Here is a 17,825-nt window from a genome sequence, read left to right on the forward strand (position 1 = left end):
ACGGTGTAATAACTCATATTTTTTCCCACCCAACAAAAAATTAAAATTATATCATTTGGATAAATAACCTAACTTAAGAGTTTTCGTGTTGGAGGCAGCAACTTCACATCTACTAACAAAGCTGGGGAGGTACATTGGTACTTTTTAGTATTTATCACTACAGATAATTGAGAAGGTTTTTGTTATGTCCAAATAGGTTTAACAAGTAATACATCAACTGCAGTGTGTACTCGTTTGCTTCATCTATCCAAGACCTTTCGTTGATTTATTTGTTTTAGACATTAAAAGGTACAGTTGCTTCAGAAATGTCTAACAAAGGTCAAATGCCTTCAATTGCTGAACCAATTGCTCCATTAACTCTTAGTTATACTGAATGCTGTACAATTTGTTTTATTTTACAGGAAGTGAAACAGCCGCCCAAAATAATGCTGTCAAACGTAGAAGTAAGTATCAGCCTACTTATAGATGTAAAGTATACTTTTAATTTTCCAACATGTGCAAGAAAACCGAGCTGTGATCTTGTGAATTAAATTTATTTCAGGACAGGGATTCGTATGTCAAAATGATCATGGATCTGGGTGGCCATGTATCAGATAAAACTGTCTTTGATCCCACTGCAACACATCTCATTTGTGGTAAACCGGCACGAAGTGAGAAGCTATTGGGTAGTATTGCATCTGGCAAATGGGTATTACACAAGAGCTTCATAGATGCAAGTTGCAGAGCAGGTACTTTTGTTAAGGTAAAAGAAACAGCATTCTTAATCACTTGTTTCAAATAACAGTGGTTAAAATAGAACAATGGAAAGTCCAGGTTGGAATATAAATATTATGAAATGGAGAGATTGTCTTCTTCAGAAAGGAAAATAAAAAGAAAAAGCTTTCTTTCTGAACGGGCTTTGGCTGAAAGCTCCATCTGTTAAACCTTTTTTCCTGTGCGTGTCCGCATTTCAACGTGTAATCTTTATGGGGTGCAGCAATCTCTCCTTTTCATTATATTATTAATAGTTAAAATAGAATTTACATTGATTCACCAATGCATGTGTCAATTTATTGGCAAGAATAGGCTGATACAACTAATTTTTATTAGATATTAACGCAGGAAAGCAGACTGTTAATGGGACCAATAGCTGAAAAATGTGAAATGGCTCAGAAAATGGGTCTCTAGAACGTTTTTCCTCAGCTGCATTTTTTTATTTATTTATTTTTTTTTCATTTATAATGGTTAGAAAAGCTGTTAAGATAACTTTTCTTTGATAACATGCATCAGGTTTTGTGACTTGCCCGGTTACAGGATGCATGTAACATGTGAATGTAACATGTGAATGTAACATACTCTGAGTTGAACTGAAATTAACTACCTGAGTGGTAAGATGAGTTTAACAAATACAGTCATTACTTCAAAAGACATAGTAAATACACACACAATGAGAACAGTCTCTGGCCACTACAGAGTACTACAGAACTAGAATTTTTAGAAGTGTGACCCAGGCTGTTGTCTGACAAGTGAGGTTTTGACTTGACAGAGTTGTACTGTATGAATGACAACTACAGCATTGCCATTTATATTATCAGTGTAGCAGTTTGGAATGAATGTAAAGGTGCTTGTTTTCTTTTTTAAAAAAGAAAAAAAGCTTTGACCGTGAGATATAAACATTCCTGCAGTTTGTCTTATAGTGTTCAACCACAAGAAATATTCACAGTAATTGACAATATTCAGATCTTTGTGCTCAACAGCAGGTGCAGGATACATTCATAAAAAAGTATCAAAGTTGAAAACACATGGAGCCTTCAGAGCCCATTGATTAAGGTTTTTGGTATCAAACTAACTGCTTACCAAGAAGACAATGTTTGTAAGATAAAAGGTGATACATTAGCAACAGGAGAAAAGAATCTTCAGTCAAGTGAAATAGAAACTCAATCAACATATGAAATGATTTGCATGAGTAGCCATCAAGTACAGAATAAAGTTTGCAGTTGGATCATTCTATCACAGTTCATACTCATCTGCAGAACTGAGAATCTCAGAGTAAGTCTCAGTTAACTAGTGTGTAAGCTTCAAAACCATAGCTGAAGATTTTAACAATTTACAAATTTGTAAGTAATGGATGAGACATACCTTTCTGTGATGCCATTACAAAAGCTTACTCTGAATATTGTTAAGAATAGGTAGTTTGGGCTTAGGTTGGTTATAGTTAGACTTATTGGACATAAGACCTGACCTCTGTGAGGGTGTTTACTTAGACTGGTATCAGTTATCACAAAACTATTGTAATCAGCAACTATGTCTCACAAGTTACTAATAAAAAAAGTCAAAAATCAATTTACATTCTTATAGGATTGATAGTCATCTTTCTTAAGTCCATAACTTAACAGTAGTGGATGTGTGATATACTTTCAGTAAAAGTAATATAATCACTTTCCACAAAAAATTGTATTGATATAATGATTTGTTTATTCAAATATGGAAAAATAAATTTTTGCTTTTACTGTTGAAACAGTTTGTAGTTCCCATAATGTTTGAATGCGTACATTAGGATGTGTATTAGTTACAAAGTATTTTATTGTTTTGCAGGAAGAGGAATATGAATGGGGCAACCCCAAAGCAAAAGAACTGTGGAGCCAGTTGCGACCTGGCAGTGTGGATATGGCATTGGCTAAGGCAGTTTACAGGTGGCGGTGCAAACTGTGCGGTAGCAATCGTGGTGCCTTCTCAGCTATGAGAGCCATCATACACACAAATCATGAGAAGGCAGCTTCTTTTGCCAGACTTATCAAGGCCGGAGGTGGACAGGTGCTGGACGTCAGGCAAGTTCTTTGCTTCTGTCTCTGGTGTATGAATGTTCCAAAGTGTTCTTGTCATGTCGTGCAGCATACTTGCGGAATTCAGGGTGGTCATGATGAACTTAACATTGTGATTAATCCATCATAACTGGATCAGATGTCGAGTTTGTAGAACTAACCTTTCTTGGTTCGGCAACTATAACGCAGAAACAGAAAAATGGTTGTACCGTAGAGAGAAAGTGAGCAGAAGTTATGAGAAAGACAAATTACATGATGGCAGGCAAGGGGGCAATACAACAGGGAGGGGTTGGGGGGGGGGGGGGGGGGGGAGATATCTGACAGCATCGCAGATTCCTTCTGCACCTCTTTTTAAGTTGCGCGAAACTGACCACTTAGGGTCACACAGCTACTTTATTTTGCCCTCTTTGGTCAGGTTTTTCTCTGTTACCAGTACTCCTTCATAGTGTCTCTACACTGTTGCTTTCATTCTTCTGGTTTTGGTACTTCTTCTTTTGACTTGAAACCTTTCCTAACTTTGAATTCTGTTTGTTAACATGTCTCATTCTAACATGAGGACTTCTGGGGTATTGGAGCTCTCAGCGTTTTTCCGAGCTGCATTAATTCAAGTCATCGTGATTCTTGTTCAGAGGTAATCAAATATTTATTTTGAGTTTTTGTCCGTTCTTTGTACCCTACGGGAGGCCCTCGTCACACGACATTATTATACTGATGTCCAAGAAATATCAACCTCCCATTCCTCATGCTCTCAGATATTCTCTCTACATTCTAGTAGACTTCTTTGTTGCACCAAAGTTTCCAGGCACATGTGATTTTTCATAGGAATCTCCTTTCTAGGATCTGAAATTTCTCTAATTTGTAATTCATTGAGAGACAATCACTGGCACACAGGCATTCTGTTTTAGGTCACAGCATTATAGTGTCTTAGTTTGACATACCAGGAGATGCATTATTTGTTGTTCACTCGACAAAAGATCCGTACCCAAAGACTGGAAAGTTGCACATGTCACACCAATATTCAAGAAAGGTAGTAGGATTAATCCACTAAATTACAGGCCCATATCGTTAATGTAGATATGTCGCAGGATTTTAGAACATACATTGTGTTCAAACGTTATGAATTACCGCAAAGAAAACTGTCTATTTACACACAGTCAACATGGGTTTAGGAAACATCGTTCCTGTGAAACACAACTAGCTCTTTATTCACATGAACTGTTGAGTGCTATTGACAAAGGATTTCAGATCGATTCTCTAGTCCTGGATTTCCAGAAGGCTTTTGACACTGTACCACACAAGCGGCTTGTAGTGAAATTGCGTGCTTATGGAATATCGTCTCAGTTATGTGACTGGATTTGTGATTTCCTGCCAGAGAGGTCACAGTTCGTAGTAATTGACGGAAAGTCATTGAGTAAAACAGAAGTGATTTCTGGCGTTCCCCAAGGTAGTGTTATAGGCCCTTTGCTGTTCCTTATCTATATAAACGATTTGGGAGACAATCTGAGCAGCCGTCTTCGGTTGTTTGCAGATGATGCTGTCATTTATCGACTAATAAAGTCATCAGAAGATCCAAATCAAACTCCAAAATGATTTAGGAAAGATATCTGAATGGTGCAAAAAGTGGCAGTTGACCCTGATTAACGAGAAGTGTGAGGTCATTCACATGAGTGCAAAAAGGAACTCGTTAAACTTCGGTTACACTATAAATCAGTCTAATCTAAAAGCCATAAATTCAACTAAATACCTAGGCATTACAATTTCGAACAACTTAAATTGGAAGGAACACACAGAAAATGTTGTGGGGAAGGCTAACCAAAGACTGCGTTTTATTGGCAGGACACTTAGAAAATGTAACAGACCTACTACGGTGACTGCCTACTCTACGCTTGTCCAGCTCCTTTTAGAATACTGCTGCACAATGTGAAATCCTTACCAGATATGACTGACGGAGTACATCGAAAAAGTTCAAAGAGAGGCGGCACCTTTTGTATTATCGCGAAATGTGGGAGAGAGTGTCACAGAAATGATACGGGATTTGGGCTGGAAATCGTTAAAAGAAAGGGTTTTTCATTGCGACAGAATCTTCTCACGAAATTCTAATCACCAACTTCCTCCTCCGGATGCGAAAATATTTTGTTGACACTGAGCTACATAGGGAGGAACGATCACCACGATAAAATAAGGGAAATCAGAGCTCGTACGGAAAGATATAGGTGTTGATTCTGTCCACACGCTGTACGAGATTGGAATAATTGAGAATTGTGAAGATGGTTCGATGAACCCTCTTCCAGGCACTTAAATGTGATTTGCAGAGTATCGATGTAGATGTAGACCCCATTTTTCAGCCCCGGTCACAATGTGATGCAGGAATCCCTTTCGGTTTTGCCTCTGAAGCAACTGTTCACAAACACACAAACGCCGTTCAACGCCTCTTGGTTTCAGCTCACACGGGACCCAAGTTCCTTATTTCTTAATCATGCCCATAGCCTTCAGACATTTTGAAATGGCTTGCTGTGTCACTCCCACTAATCGTGCCAGTTCTTCTTGAGTTTGACGCGAGTCTTCACTCAGCAATGTCTCCAATTCTGCATCTTCAAAAACATTCTCTCTTCCACCACTATGTTGGTTTACAGTGTTAAAATCACCATTCTTGAAGCGTTGAAATGTCTCGTGACACGTTCTTACACTAATAGCATCCTTACCAAATGTACTTCAGAGCATTCTGCAAGACTCAGCCGCTGTTTTCTTCATATTGAAACAAAACAATAACACCTCCCGCAATTGACGAAAATTATGCTTGTAAACTGACATTTTTAATCAAGAACAACTTTATGATGCAGACACAAATCAACATGATGCAGACACAAATCAACTAATGTTTTAATGAGGATATGTTGACCGAAGTCCAAGCTATCTTCCTGACGTCTGCGATCTATTTCTTTCGACCACTACTTACTGTTGTCGCCACCTATTGGTAAACGGCGAAAGCAAAGTTGTACTCCTTGTATTTTATACAAATTTTCATTACACGCTAAACTAAATTTTCCAGTATCGAAATCAATATAGACATCCCTTTACACAAAAACTCTGTACCTCTAATCACATCTGTGCTCAGGTCAGGAATTGCCAAAAATTTACATTCGAATTGCTGGCCTGCAAATTCAGTAGTTAATAATACTTCTTGTTTAATGCTTCTAATACTTTTCCAGTGGCAGCTATAATCCTGATTCCTGAAATATGCATTATTACTACCCCTTCTCTGTTTTAATGTATGTTTAAAAAATTGTGAAATCCTATTTAATTCAGTAACCCTCTCTACCAAACATTTTACAGACATTCCTTGTACATGAGCTAAACTGACAGGATGCCATATCTCACTGTTAGTTACCAGCATGTCTTCTTCACATAGCATATCCCAATTAATCTTTTCTTTAGCAAAAAGTGTCATCCTGATCACCAAATTTATGGTCAAGTACCCCCCCCCCCCCCCCCCCCCTTATCACTACTTTTACTTATATCATTTACCATTCCCTTCCTCATCATAAATCCAGATACTTACTCTTTCTCACTTTCTTCATTACTACTTAGTAGCTCACTATGTTCATCACTATTTGAACTACTACTTTGTTTCTCGGCTAATCAGCTGTTCTTTATTTTCATTGTTTGACCATAAAGCTACATTCGTGGTGTACAATAGTTGGCCTCCATACTTTAATCATTGTAATTTCTTCTGTCATTTCTATTTTGGATAACCACAATTACTTCCAAAATGTGGCCCTACTCTTTCTGTTTACTAGCTGATCTCTCCTTGAGTGGTTTCCAGGTTCAAAATGCCTAGCATGATTTCCTGCTGTTGATTTACTCTCTCTCTCTCTCTCTCTCTCTCTACATTTCCCATGTAGTTCAATCAATCATTGATATGACTCCTTGGAGCTCTAAAAACAGTTCTCTATGTTTGTTTTCTAATCCTATTATTATTGATGGTCTACCCAGCTCTTTATCTAAGTATTTAATTTTGTTATTCCAATACTGACAACACCCTTTTCGGCATCAAATCTGTCACTAACCTAGAATTCACTCAGAATCCTTATGCATTCATCTTTAGGCAATATTCCTCTGGAAGAATAACTTAAATGTTTCCCATGAATTACAAGACTGTTTAATTTTGGCTGTCCATCCGTAGTAAACTTCCTTTAAATGGCCTCTCATAGAAGAATTTTTTCTCTTTATCACTTCAGTTTCCAGACATATTAAATTTCGTAATAAAATCAAGTGGGTGTGCTTAATCATAGTTCAAAACTACAAACTTTTTTAAAGTTTGCAAAAGAAACTCCATTTGATAAAGTACTTATTAAACTAGACTCTCACGTACCAACCGCCATGTCATCCTCAGCAAATACTAGATGTGGGTATGGAGGGGCATGTCATCAGCACATTGCTCTCTCAGCCATTGTCAATTTTCGTGACCAGAACCACCATTTCTCAGTCAAGCTTTTCAATTGGCCTTACTAGGGCTTAGAGCACCCCGCTTGCAAACAGTACTCAATAGACCTGGATGGTCACCCATCCAAATGCTAGCCAGTCCTGAGAGTGTTTAACTTCAGTGATCAGATACACTATCACACTGAACTTCACTAACTTTTTTCTCAGTTTCAAAAACTTAGATTCTACATTTTCATTCATCTCATCCATTTTTTTTAGCTTCAATAGTTAATATTTTGTGTTTCTCTTCATTCCCCCAGTGTTTCAATTTTTCTTATTTATTTCTACTTTGGTTTGTTCAGTTCGTGTGTCAAACTCATCCCTATTTTCAGTACACAATTCCGTAATACTATGTGGGTTTTCTGACAGAAATTAAAGAAGCTACCATCCTCTCTTCCCGATATTGTACAACTTTGTCTGTTTTAGCTTCACATTCTTCGATGGTGGTTTGTATTTTTACATCCATTTCTTTAGTCACTTTTCTAACTTTTTTTCAAAACAGTTTTCCCACTGAGTTTGTCTTTCTGATCATGTTTGTAAGGTTAACATTAATTGCACCAACTTCTTTGTTCAATTTACTAAAGATACACTTAAACTCCCGTTATTTCACTAGCATTTTTAATCATTTCTACTATTATCTTCTATGAATGCCCTTATATGGCAAATGTAGAATTGTAAAACTACCACAGTAAAACTGTCATAAGAAAGAGTAGTCTGTGTTAGTTTTCATAGTAGCTTTGCTTTCGTAGTCATACCTGCTGTTACCTGTACATTAGGTGTGTTGGATATCTGTCAGTTATTATCTCATAATGATCACTTTCTTTACATATGCAGTCCTTGTTTCACTAGATTCCCTTAAAAACTGGAAGTGGTGAACTCTAGAAACTGAGTGATGCCTCATATAAGCAAACTGTATTTATAGCAAAATTGAAATTGTAAATATTTAATTTTTATTCAAAAATTGTTGATTTGTAACACAAAACAGTGATGTTGTAGTATAAATAAAGAAAACAATACAGATTTATCATATAGCGCTAGAAAACAATTTCCTCAGCAAAAAGGTACAATAAAAAAGCAAAACAAAAATATACCAGACATTGCTTCAATACAATCGTCAAACATACATAAAACATGTTCCTGTTACTTGTTAACAACTTTCGCATTTATCGGTAACAGGAAACTCTTGCCTTTGATCATAATGAAGAACGTTCTGTAGATTACAAAATAACAACAGTGTAATATGTTCGTGCACATAAACTGTACTTTGTAACTGTTTTTGTTGTGTGTTCAACTAATGTTTATTCTTATAAAATGCAATTTATATTTTGTAAGGATATAAAATATACAATGGACTAACACTGAATGTTGTGCAGTTCTAATTATTTGCAAAACAAACAAACAACCCTTTTTCTCTCCTACATATTCATTTGTGTTTCTTTCTCTACCAGTGCTTCCAGTACTACTGGTAATCCTATTGTTTACTACATCATTTATGTAGTGTACCAAAACTACTGAACCGGGAGTGCAGCTTAACCAGATCTCATGGTCTCCATATATTTTCTGTCTGCTTTGCTTTTGTTCATTAAATTCATTTTGGACATCTCTGTTTCCACTAATTCCTGCACACACACCCCCCCCCCCCCCCCCTTTCAATCTATTTAAAGCACACCGTCTCCCACTTCTTTGTCACCCATCTTAATAAAACACTTAATCACACACAGGAACAATAACACTTTACCTTAAAGTTCCTGGTGCTGGTTACTGCTTCTGTTCCGTAACTACCAGATATCAAGTTCGTTTTATTTGCCGATGATACAAACATTGCAATAAATAGCTAATAAAATATTTGTGGACATTAATCACTGTTCCTAGCCAATTCCTTGTCACTAAACTTTGAAAAAACACACTACATGCAGTTCAGAACTTGTAAGGGGTGTCCCACGAGTATATGCCTAACATATGATGACAAGCATATAGAAGAAGTTGGCAGTGTTAAATTCTTGGGATTACAGCTTGATAATAAATTCAACTGGGAAAAGCACACCACAGAACTGCTGAAGAGTCTTACCAAATCGCTATTTGCAATTCGAATTGTGTCAGACATAGGTGATATAAAAATGAAAAAGCTGGCATACTATGCTTACTTTCATTCCATAATGTCATATGGGATTACTTTTTGGAGTAATTCATCAAGCCAAGCTAAAGTTTTCCAGACACAAAAACGTGCAGTAAGAGTTATATGTGATATGAACTCAAGAACATCCTGCAGAAGCTTGTTTAGGGAACTAGGGATACTAACTACTGCTTCCCAATATATTTATTCTTTAATGAAGTTTGTCATTAAAAATATATCACTTTTTCAAACCAACAGCTCAATTTATGGAAACAATGCTGGAAATAAGAAAAATCTTCAAAAGGATTTAAAGTCACTTTAAAATAGAGAGAAACATTCCACGCGGGAAAAATATATTTAAAAACAAAGATGATGTGACTTACCATACGAAAGCGCTGGCAGGTCGATAGATACACAAACACACACAGCGGAAAGACTTACCTTTGGGGGGAAAAAGGACAGCTATACACTCTCTCTCTCTCTCTCTCTCTCTCTCTCTCTCTCTCTCTCTCTCTCTCTCGCGCGCGCACACATATCCATCCGCACATACACAGACACAAGCAGACATTTGTAAAGGCAAAGAGTTTGGGCAGAGATGTCAGTCGAGGCGGAAGTACAGAGGCAAAGATGTTGTTGAAAGACAGGTGAGGTATGAGCGGCGGCAACTTGAAATTAGCGGAGGTTGAGGCCTGGCGGATAACGAGAAGAGAGGATATACTGAAGGGCAAGTTCCCATCTCCGGAGTTCTGACAGGTTGGTGTTAGTGGGAAGTATCCAGATAACCCAGACGGTGTAACACAGTGCCGAGATGTGCTGGCCATGCACCAAGGCATGTTTAGCCACAGGGTGATCCTCATTACCAACAAACATTGTCTGCCTGTGTCCATTCATGCGTATGGACAGTTTGTTGCTGGTCATTCCCACATAGAAAGCTTCACAGTGTAGGCAGGTCAGTTGGTAAATCACGTGGGTGCTTTCACACGTGGCTCTGCTATTGATCGTGTACACCTTCCGGGTTACAGGACTGGAGTAGGTGGTTTATTACCTTATAAATAAATAAAACAAAACTTTTTTATTTTAAATTCAATGCATTAGTATTTGTAAAATGATTCTTTCATATAGTGTTCATTAAAAAATGACGATCACTCCACTTGGGACCTGTGGAATGGTACATTAGCTTATTTGTTTGAGTTGTACATATTTGTCATGTATTGTTGTTTTTCTGACATGTTCTACATCCTGGAGGACTTCCTCACTACAGATCAATTGGAATGAAAGTAAATCTAATCTAATCTATCATCTGCTTGCTACTCCTGCTCATAACTCCCGTGCCAGCTCACCATGTTGTTCTTACTGTTGTGCTATACTGATTGGCTGATGTCTCATTGACAATGGCATCTGTCATCCTCGTCCTCTCATTGGTTGAAGAAAGTTGAATTCAGTAGTGTGACATCCATTTATTTTTTATTTGCAATAACCTATTCAGTCTGAGAACACTTTTTGTTGCTTGAAGTGTTTTTACTGTTCACTGCCACTGTGATATCTAGTTCATACTTCCCAGTCACTTTTAATCTTAGTTTCACTGCCCACTGGTTCGTAAATTTTGCCACATATCAACTAATCTTACATGTGTGTTCTCACCCGGCAGCACCATATGCATTTGTGCCAATTCTGCTTTGTACATTAAGCCTTTGGAGTCCCAATTATTGAAGTCTAGTATAACTGCTGTAAACAGATTTCTAGAAATTGTGCTTTTGATGTACTCTATGCAGATTTTAAAGTAATTTAGATTTCTCCACATTTATATCACCATCAACATTACAATGAATAGGCCAAGTTTCAAATTAAGTAGTTGTTCACAGGTTGACACGTACTCACTCCTGTGAAACATTATGACAGTGGCAAATACAAAACAATACTGTTGTATAAAAGTCTCACAGGCAAACATCAGTATTGACTTCAAATTACATTTTTAGTGAACACAGTAAGTTGCTTGGTGATAGATAATAAGTTGGTAAAGGAGATTAATAATTCAAGGGGATAATGAGATAACAGTACTGAGGAGGCATAGTGGTCCAAAGCAGTGGAGTAAGGAAAAGTGGGATACATTGTTGCATGAGGTAGGTAACAGAGTTATTCCTGTCTTTCTGAGTGATTGTTGTCTTCATTTTTGTTTACTGATTCTGTCTTAAAATTACCTTAAAGTTACCTTATTATGTGACTGGAGAAATGATGGATGATATTTTCATGAAAGTATCTACAGGAAAGAAAATGTGACAAACTCATAGTTGTTTTAAAAGAATTATTTTTTCCTTCATTTGGTTGATACCAAATTGGTTTGCTGTTTTGTGATACTGTTTGCTACATAGTGCAATGATTTTGTTTTTGAGCTGATAGCAGCAGTTGTCGTTACTATTTTTAAAATGGTTGTTAAATATGCTTGCTGTATGTGCTGTATCATGGGTAATATAGTCCATTGCCTTTTAAGTAAATCATCATCTTCCGTAATGCAGTGATGGAAAATTTCGTATCAAGCATAATCAGATGAGAGGAAAGACAGCCAGCTACAACGGAGATATTGAACAGTAGATTGCCATGTAAATAAGGTGTTAGTGACTGTATTCCTACTATCGAATTTCTGATATTTGAAGTGTGCTTGGAGACTTTCCTCAGATGTGATAAATCTGTAATCACGTTTTCAAATCTATGTAACTCCCATGAATAAATGGATGTCCAGTTTCCCTACCAATGTGAACATTGTTATAGTGTGTTTTATCACATGATTAATGCCACTTACAGTTGCTCAGTACAGCTTATCATGCCCAAATATGTAATATCGTTCTGACTTTATTTCTATATTTGTGAGGTGCATGTGTAGGGCAGCAGCATTAAGAGCTATTCAACAAAAGATGGTGAAAGAACTGATTATCATGATTATTTCTCAGAGATGATAAAAACATCTAATGGGTAGTATGGAGGCCTAGATTTAAATTACTGATGATCAGAATTTGGTTTTAAATTTAACTAAAGAGGATTTTTTCTGGAGCACAACTTAAATGTGTTTAATTTTTGCTGGTACTAATAATTGTTTCTATTTCAACAGGCCACCATACAAAAATCCTCAGGGTGCAACACATTGCTTTGCTGAACTTAACAAGTTAAATGAACCAATAGATATGGAAGCATTGGTTAAGAATAAAGTACCATGCTTGTCTCCACTCTATCTCAACAATTACCTTGTTAACGATCCTCCACCAGATGCTGATTCATGTGTCCTTCCAGAATATAGCCGTATAATGCAACAGTTGGACAGATGATAGTTGTTGCTGCATTTCTGAGACCAACTGCTTTAGCTTTAATGTGATGTGGGGCTATTTATGACATATGACTATGTACAGTTTTTTAATAAATATGTGCATGTGTTGTTTTTATATATTTCTCTTAAAGTTGTAACTAGTTTACGATATCAGGACATGTGTACAGGACATTTGACATGGCAGTGCCATAACAAGAAAGGAAAAAAAGCCAAGCATTTTAATATATGCATATTTTTTTAAATATATATATATATATAGGAAAGTGTAAACTCATACTGAGACAAACAGTTCCTGGATAAAAAAAAATCCCATGTACACTGTATGTTTTAATTGTTGACAGTCTGTGTGTAAATAAAAAAAATATCAGTTTGTTTCTGACTTTTTTGTCCCTCCCACCCACACCACCTCTGATGCCTACACTTTTCATTTACAGTGAGTTACTGGGCTCTATTTGAATAATAATTTAGTCAGTACTTATCTTCAGGAGGTAAAATTACCATACTGCTAATAAACAAATTTCAAAATACACAAATATATACTACCTCTGAGAACTATTAATTCCTTCCTTGAAGCTGCACTAAGCCACAGAATGGGTGCTTATGACCAAAGCTGTATCTCATAGGCTATGCAATGCATTCTCCCACGACAGCACGTACCAGTAGATGCATCTCAGTGCTTGCTGGCAAATAGAATAATTATTTAATGAATGAAGCTAGAAAATGTTATCAATAGATGCACACTGATGACATAGCATTTTCCATTGTAAAGTGTAGCTTTCATACTATCTATAAATATGAATAAAATATTTACAGTGAAATGGGAACAGAGAAGGGGTAGATAAGTGGAAGACAGGGACCAGCAAAGGTTGAGGCTAGGTTGGGGTATGGGAACAAAGGATATGTTGTACAGATAGTTCCTACTTGCGCAGTTCGCGAAAGCTAGTGCTGGTATTGGTGGGAAGAATCCAGAAGACAGCATCTGTGAAGAACATCATTTCGAATGGCATGTAAAATAACTGTGTTATCCAGCTGTCTCCTGGCCACAGTTCGGCTGGACCACCCAGTTGCAGAAAATGTTGCTCAGCACAATGTGCTGCACTGTATTGAAAGAATTTTAGGGAACTGTAGAACATTTATCAAGGACGTTGCATGTAGAACGAAAGTGTGACCCATTCTTGAGTGTTTGGGATCCCCATTAGATTGAATTAAAGGAAAACGTAGAAGCAATTTAGAGGCATGCTGCTAGATTCGTTACTGGTAGGTTCAGTCAACATGCAGATATTACGGAGATGCTATGGGAATACCCGGGTGGGAGATTATCTCTTTGTGTGTAGTGAGAAAATTTAGAGAGCTGACATTTGAAGCTGGCTCCATGATGATTGTACTACCACCACTTACATTTTGTGTAATAACCTTGAAGATAAGACAAATTTAAGCTTGTCTAGAAGCATTTAAGCTGTGGTTTCTCTCTCACTTCACTTGGAAGTGGAACAGGCAAGGAAATGATGATGTGGTACAGAGTAACACACACCATGCACCATACAGTGGGTTCTGGAATATGTATGTATGTAGAATGACTGTTTAACAGCATGCGCCATCTGAATTCTCCCCATCAACACCAGCTTTCCTGAATGCACAGGTGAGAACTCTCCCAACAACATATCCATCATTCCTGTTATCGCTGCTGGGCCAAATCTTCGTGGTTCCTGTCTTCCACCTACCTATCCCCTTCCCTACTCCCTCTACAGTACACACATGGCTTCTACCCTGCTGGTAGAAATGAATCTTCAGTGGTTCATCCCACTTTATGTACACTATACCATAGTTGATGGCCACTCATTTTACAATTTACAATGTATCCTGTAAAATGAGGTGAACCCGATCAGGTGGTGTCAATCCAATCATTTACCAGTTTTTTCATGTTTGGATAACTGTGCGCAGCATTTTAACAATTACATTGCAGCTGACCATTGTCATGAATTCTTGACTAATCTGTCAACAACAGTGGCATGTTGTCCATATTTGGAAAATATTTAGAGTAGATTTCCCGACTATGTTATAGTTCTGGGTGGAGATTTAATTTACCAGATATAGACTGGGAGACTCAAACATTTATAACGGGTGGCAGGGACAAAGAATCGAATGAAATTTTTTTAAGTGCATTATCTGAGAACTACCTTGAGCAGTTAAACAGAGAACCAACTTGTGGCGATAAGGTATTAGACCTTCTGGTGACAGACAGACCCGAACTATTTGAAACAGTTAACGCAGAACAGGGAATCAGTGATCGTAAAATGATTACTGCATTGACGATTTCAGCCGTAAATAGAAATATTAAAAAAGGTAGGAAGATTTTTCTGTTTAGCAAACATTACAAAAGGCAGATTTCAAAGTACTTGACAGCTCAACACAAAAGCTTTATCTCAAGTACAGATAGTATTGAGGATCAGTGGAGAAAGTTCAGAACCATCGTATTTATGCATTAGATGAGTATGTACCAAGCAAGATCATAAGTGATGGAAAAGAACCACCGTGGTACAACAACGGAGTTAGAAAACTGCTACGGAAGCAAAGGGAACTTCACAGCAAACATAAACACAGCCAAAGCCTTGCAGACAAACAAAAATTACACGAAACGAAATTTAGTTAGAGGAGGGCTATGCGAGAGGCGTTCAATGAATTCGAAAGTAAAGTTCTATTTACTAAATTCTCAGAAAATCCTAAGAAATTTTGGTCTTATGTAAAAGCGATAGGGTGTCTGGACATTTTGTTTTGATCCACCTGTGACCAAATGGCACTGAAACAGAGGATGACAGACTAAAGGCCGAAATATTAAATGTCTTTTTCCAAAGCTGTTTCACAGAGGAAGACTGCACTGTAGTTCCTTCTCTAGATTGTCGCACAGATGACAAAATGGTAGATATCGAAATAGAAATAGATGGCAGAGGGATAGAAAAACAATTAAAATCGCTCAAAAGAGGAAAGGCTGCTGGACCTGATGAGATACCAGTTCGATTTTACACAGAGTACGTGAAGGAACTTGCCCCCTTCTTGCAACATTGTACCGTAGGTCTCTACAAGAGCGTAGCATTCCAAAAAATTGGAAAAGGGCACAGGTCATCCCCGTTTTCAAGAAGGGACATCGAACGGATGTGCAGAACTATAGACCTATATCTCTAATGTTGATCAGTTGTAGAATTTTGTTAAACAAAATGGTGCCGAAGATCGTAATGCACGCCAGTACTTGTAGGCATGTTGTAGTGCCTCAAGAATTTCGATGCAAATTCTAGAGACCCTCCGCTTTCCACCATCTCGAACACCCGATATTTTATGTACGAGTGTGAGAAGCGGGAGAGTGTCTACCTCGCGCTGGTTTCCTGTCTGCGCAGGGTGGACATGTGTCAAGAGAATGCCACAAGGTGAATGGTTGATCAGCACGGGCAAGTGGTTGCCTCGCTCATCACAGAAGCTACAGGACCAGCACTAGGAGCAAGTGCGCATTATTCCATGACGGTGCTACATCAGTCATTATTTTGAACAGTTGAATTGTGTAAAAGAAAAGACACTTACTTTTACTTACTTACTTAGTGACTCTCTATAGTTGTAGATGGTGGACTTGTGAGAACGTTGAGATATTTTTGGAACTGTATTTATTGTGAAAGTAATTAATAGTTTCTGACGGACTGCGAATCATTGGACTTACAAAATATGACCCATTTATGTGAAAACTGTTTTGTGGTGTTCCGTTTGTGGAAGTGAAAATATAGTCGAATTGATTTAAGAGTATCCTGAGTGTATCCAATCATTTTTAAGAGTAGAGAAAATTCCTCCAAACAGCAACATATCTTTGGAGAAGAAGTTGGGCAGATCGTCGCAGCCGACTATCCTGAGAAGAAGATTGGCAAAGCACCTCCAAGTAAGTCCAATGAAGAAGGGGACATGTGAGTCTTGCACACCAGCACCACATTGCTTCCTCTAGTTGATGGTAACTGCCAGAATGTTGACCTGGTTCAGTTAACAGAGTGGTCTGAAGGAGACCAGACCAAAAAAGTATTAAAATATATGAGTGTAGCAATGGTCGGAACCACTGAAAAGTGAAAAACACCATTTTTTCACAAATTGGCGACTACTCGAAGAAAAAAGAAAAAAAAAAGTGAACTTTGTTTGGGCATTCAGGCGTATGTAAAAATTGATATTTTGACAACTGTTTAACTTGTAGAGGTTCTGACCAATGCTATTTCAATTCTCTACAAAAATTGCTAAGCAGCATCAAAATCAGTCAATCGGTTTTTTGCTAGTCGAAACACCCAGCAAAAAAGACTAGGAAATTGTGATTACAGTTTTGGAAGGGTTTTTGGACCTTACCATCAGTCTGTGATGCATAGAGCATACAGCATGCCTTCCTCGATCTCATTCGCATGCATTGCTTCCTCCTGGGCTGCGTACAACGCAGTCTGCATTGCGTCTTTTGACATCGCGTTGCCAAGTTGAATGCCCATGACATTTATTGTCTGTGCGAGTCCTGTGAAGTTGTTGTTGAAGATAACTGTAGCCAAAATGTTTACAGTTTCTACTACTTCTTTACCGGAATATATGTATTTTAGAGAAAGCTTCCAAATCAGCGAATTTATCAACTCATTAGAGTTTTGAGTGTTCGCACCAACACGTCTTTCCAGTGGATTGTCATTCGATAGGTCTTCGTATACAGGTCTGATTGCCACCGAGCACAGTGCTCGATGACAAAGAACTGCTGGTCCGATGATTGTGTATTTCGACTATATGCAATAGTATATGGGCAAAATGGTTTTGGACACGTGTTCTCCGTAATATAATGTATCAACATATACAATAAGAAATTCATTTTTTTTTTGAAACTTTCAGAACAGAAAAACCCCTTAAGGCAGTGGATCCCTGTTTGCTTGGATTGTGATCTGCAAACCTGCTTGCAATGCTATCTGAAATGTCACATAGAATTAACGAATGTACTAATTTGAATCCTGCTGATATGAAAAAGATCAAGAAAATTAATGCAATAAGTTATTTATTCTAAAGGTACATGATTAATGACTATTATTGACTAGTGAACAAAATTTCAATTGAAAATACAGTGTGC

At 37.6% G+C, this 17,825-nt stretch overlaps 1 protein-coding gene across 4 annotated transcripts in view; it reads left to right on the forward strand.

Moving 5' to 3' along the window:
* The window catches only part of LOC124781688 (DNA topoisomerase 2-binding protein 1-A-like), a 274,059-nt gene extending 260,975 nt beyond the window's left edge, over window positions 1–13,084 (forward strand). For all 4 annotated transcript variants that reach the window (XM_047253880.1, XM_047253881.1, XM_047253882.1 and 1 more), the window contains 4 exons: window positions 402–443; window positions 542–742; window positions 2,575–2,807; window positions 12,500–13,084. In XM_047253880.1, the coding sequence (XP_047109836.1) occupies window positions 402–443; window positions 542–742; window positions 2,575–2,807; window positions 12,500–12,713 (690 nt within the window). In that variant the 3' untranslated portion in view covers window positions 12,714–13,084. The remainder of the gene's footprint in view (window positions 1–401; window positions 444–541; window positions 743–2,574; window positions 2,808–12,499) is intronic.
* The last annotated feature ends 4,741 nt before the right edge of the window (window positions 13,085–17,825 follow it).

Source organism: Schistocerca piceifrons, chromosome 1, assembly GCF_021461385.2.
Source record: "Schistocerca piceifrons isolate TAMUIC-IGC-003096 chromosome 1, iqSchPice1.1, whole genome shotgun sequence".
In the NCBI taxonomy this organism is placed as follows: Eukaryota; Metazoa; Arthropoda; class Insecta; order Orthoptera; family Acrididae; genus Schistocerca; species Schistocerca piceifrons.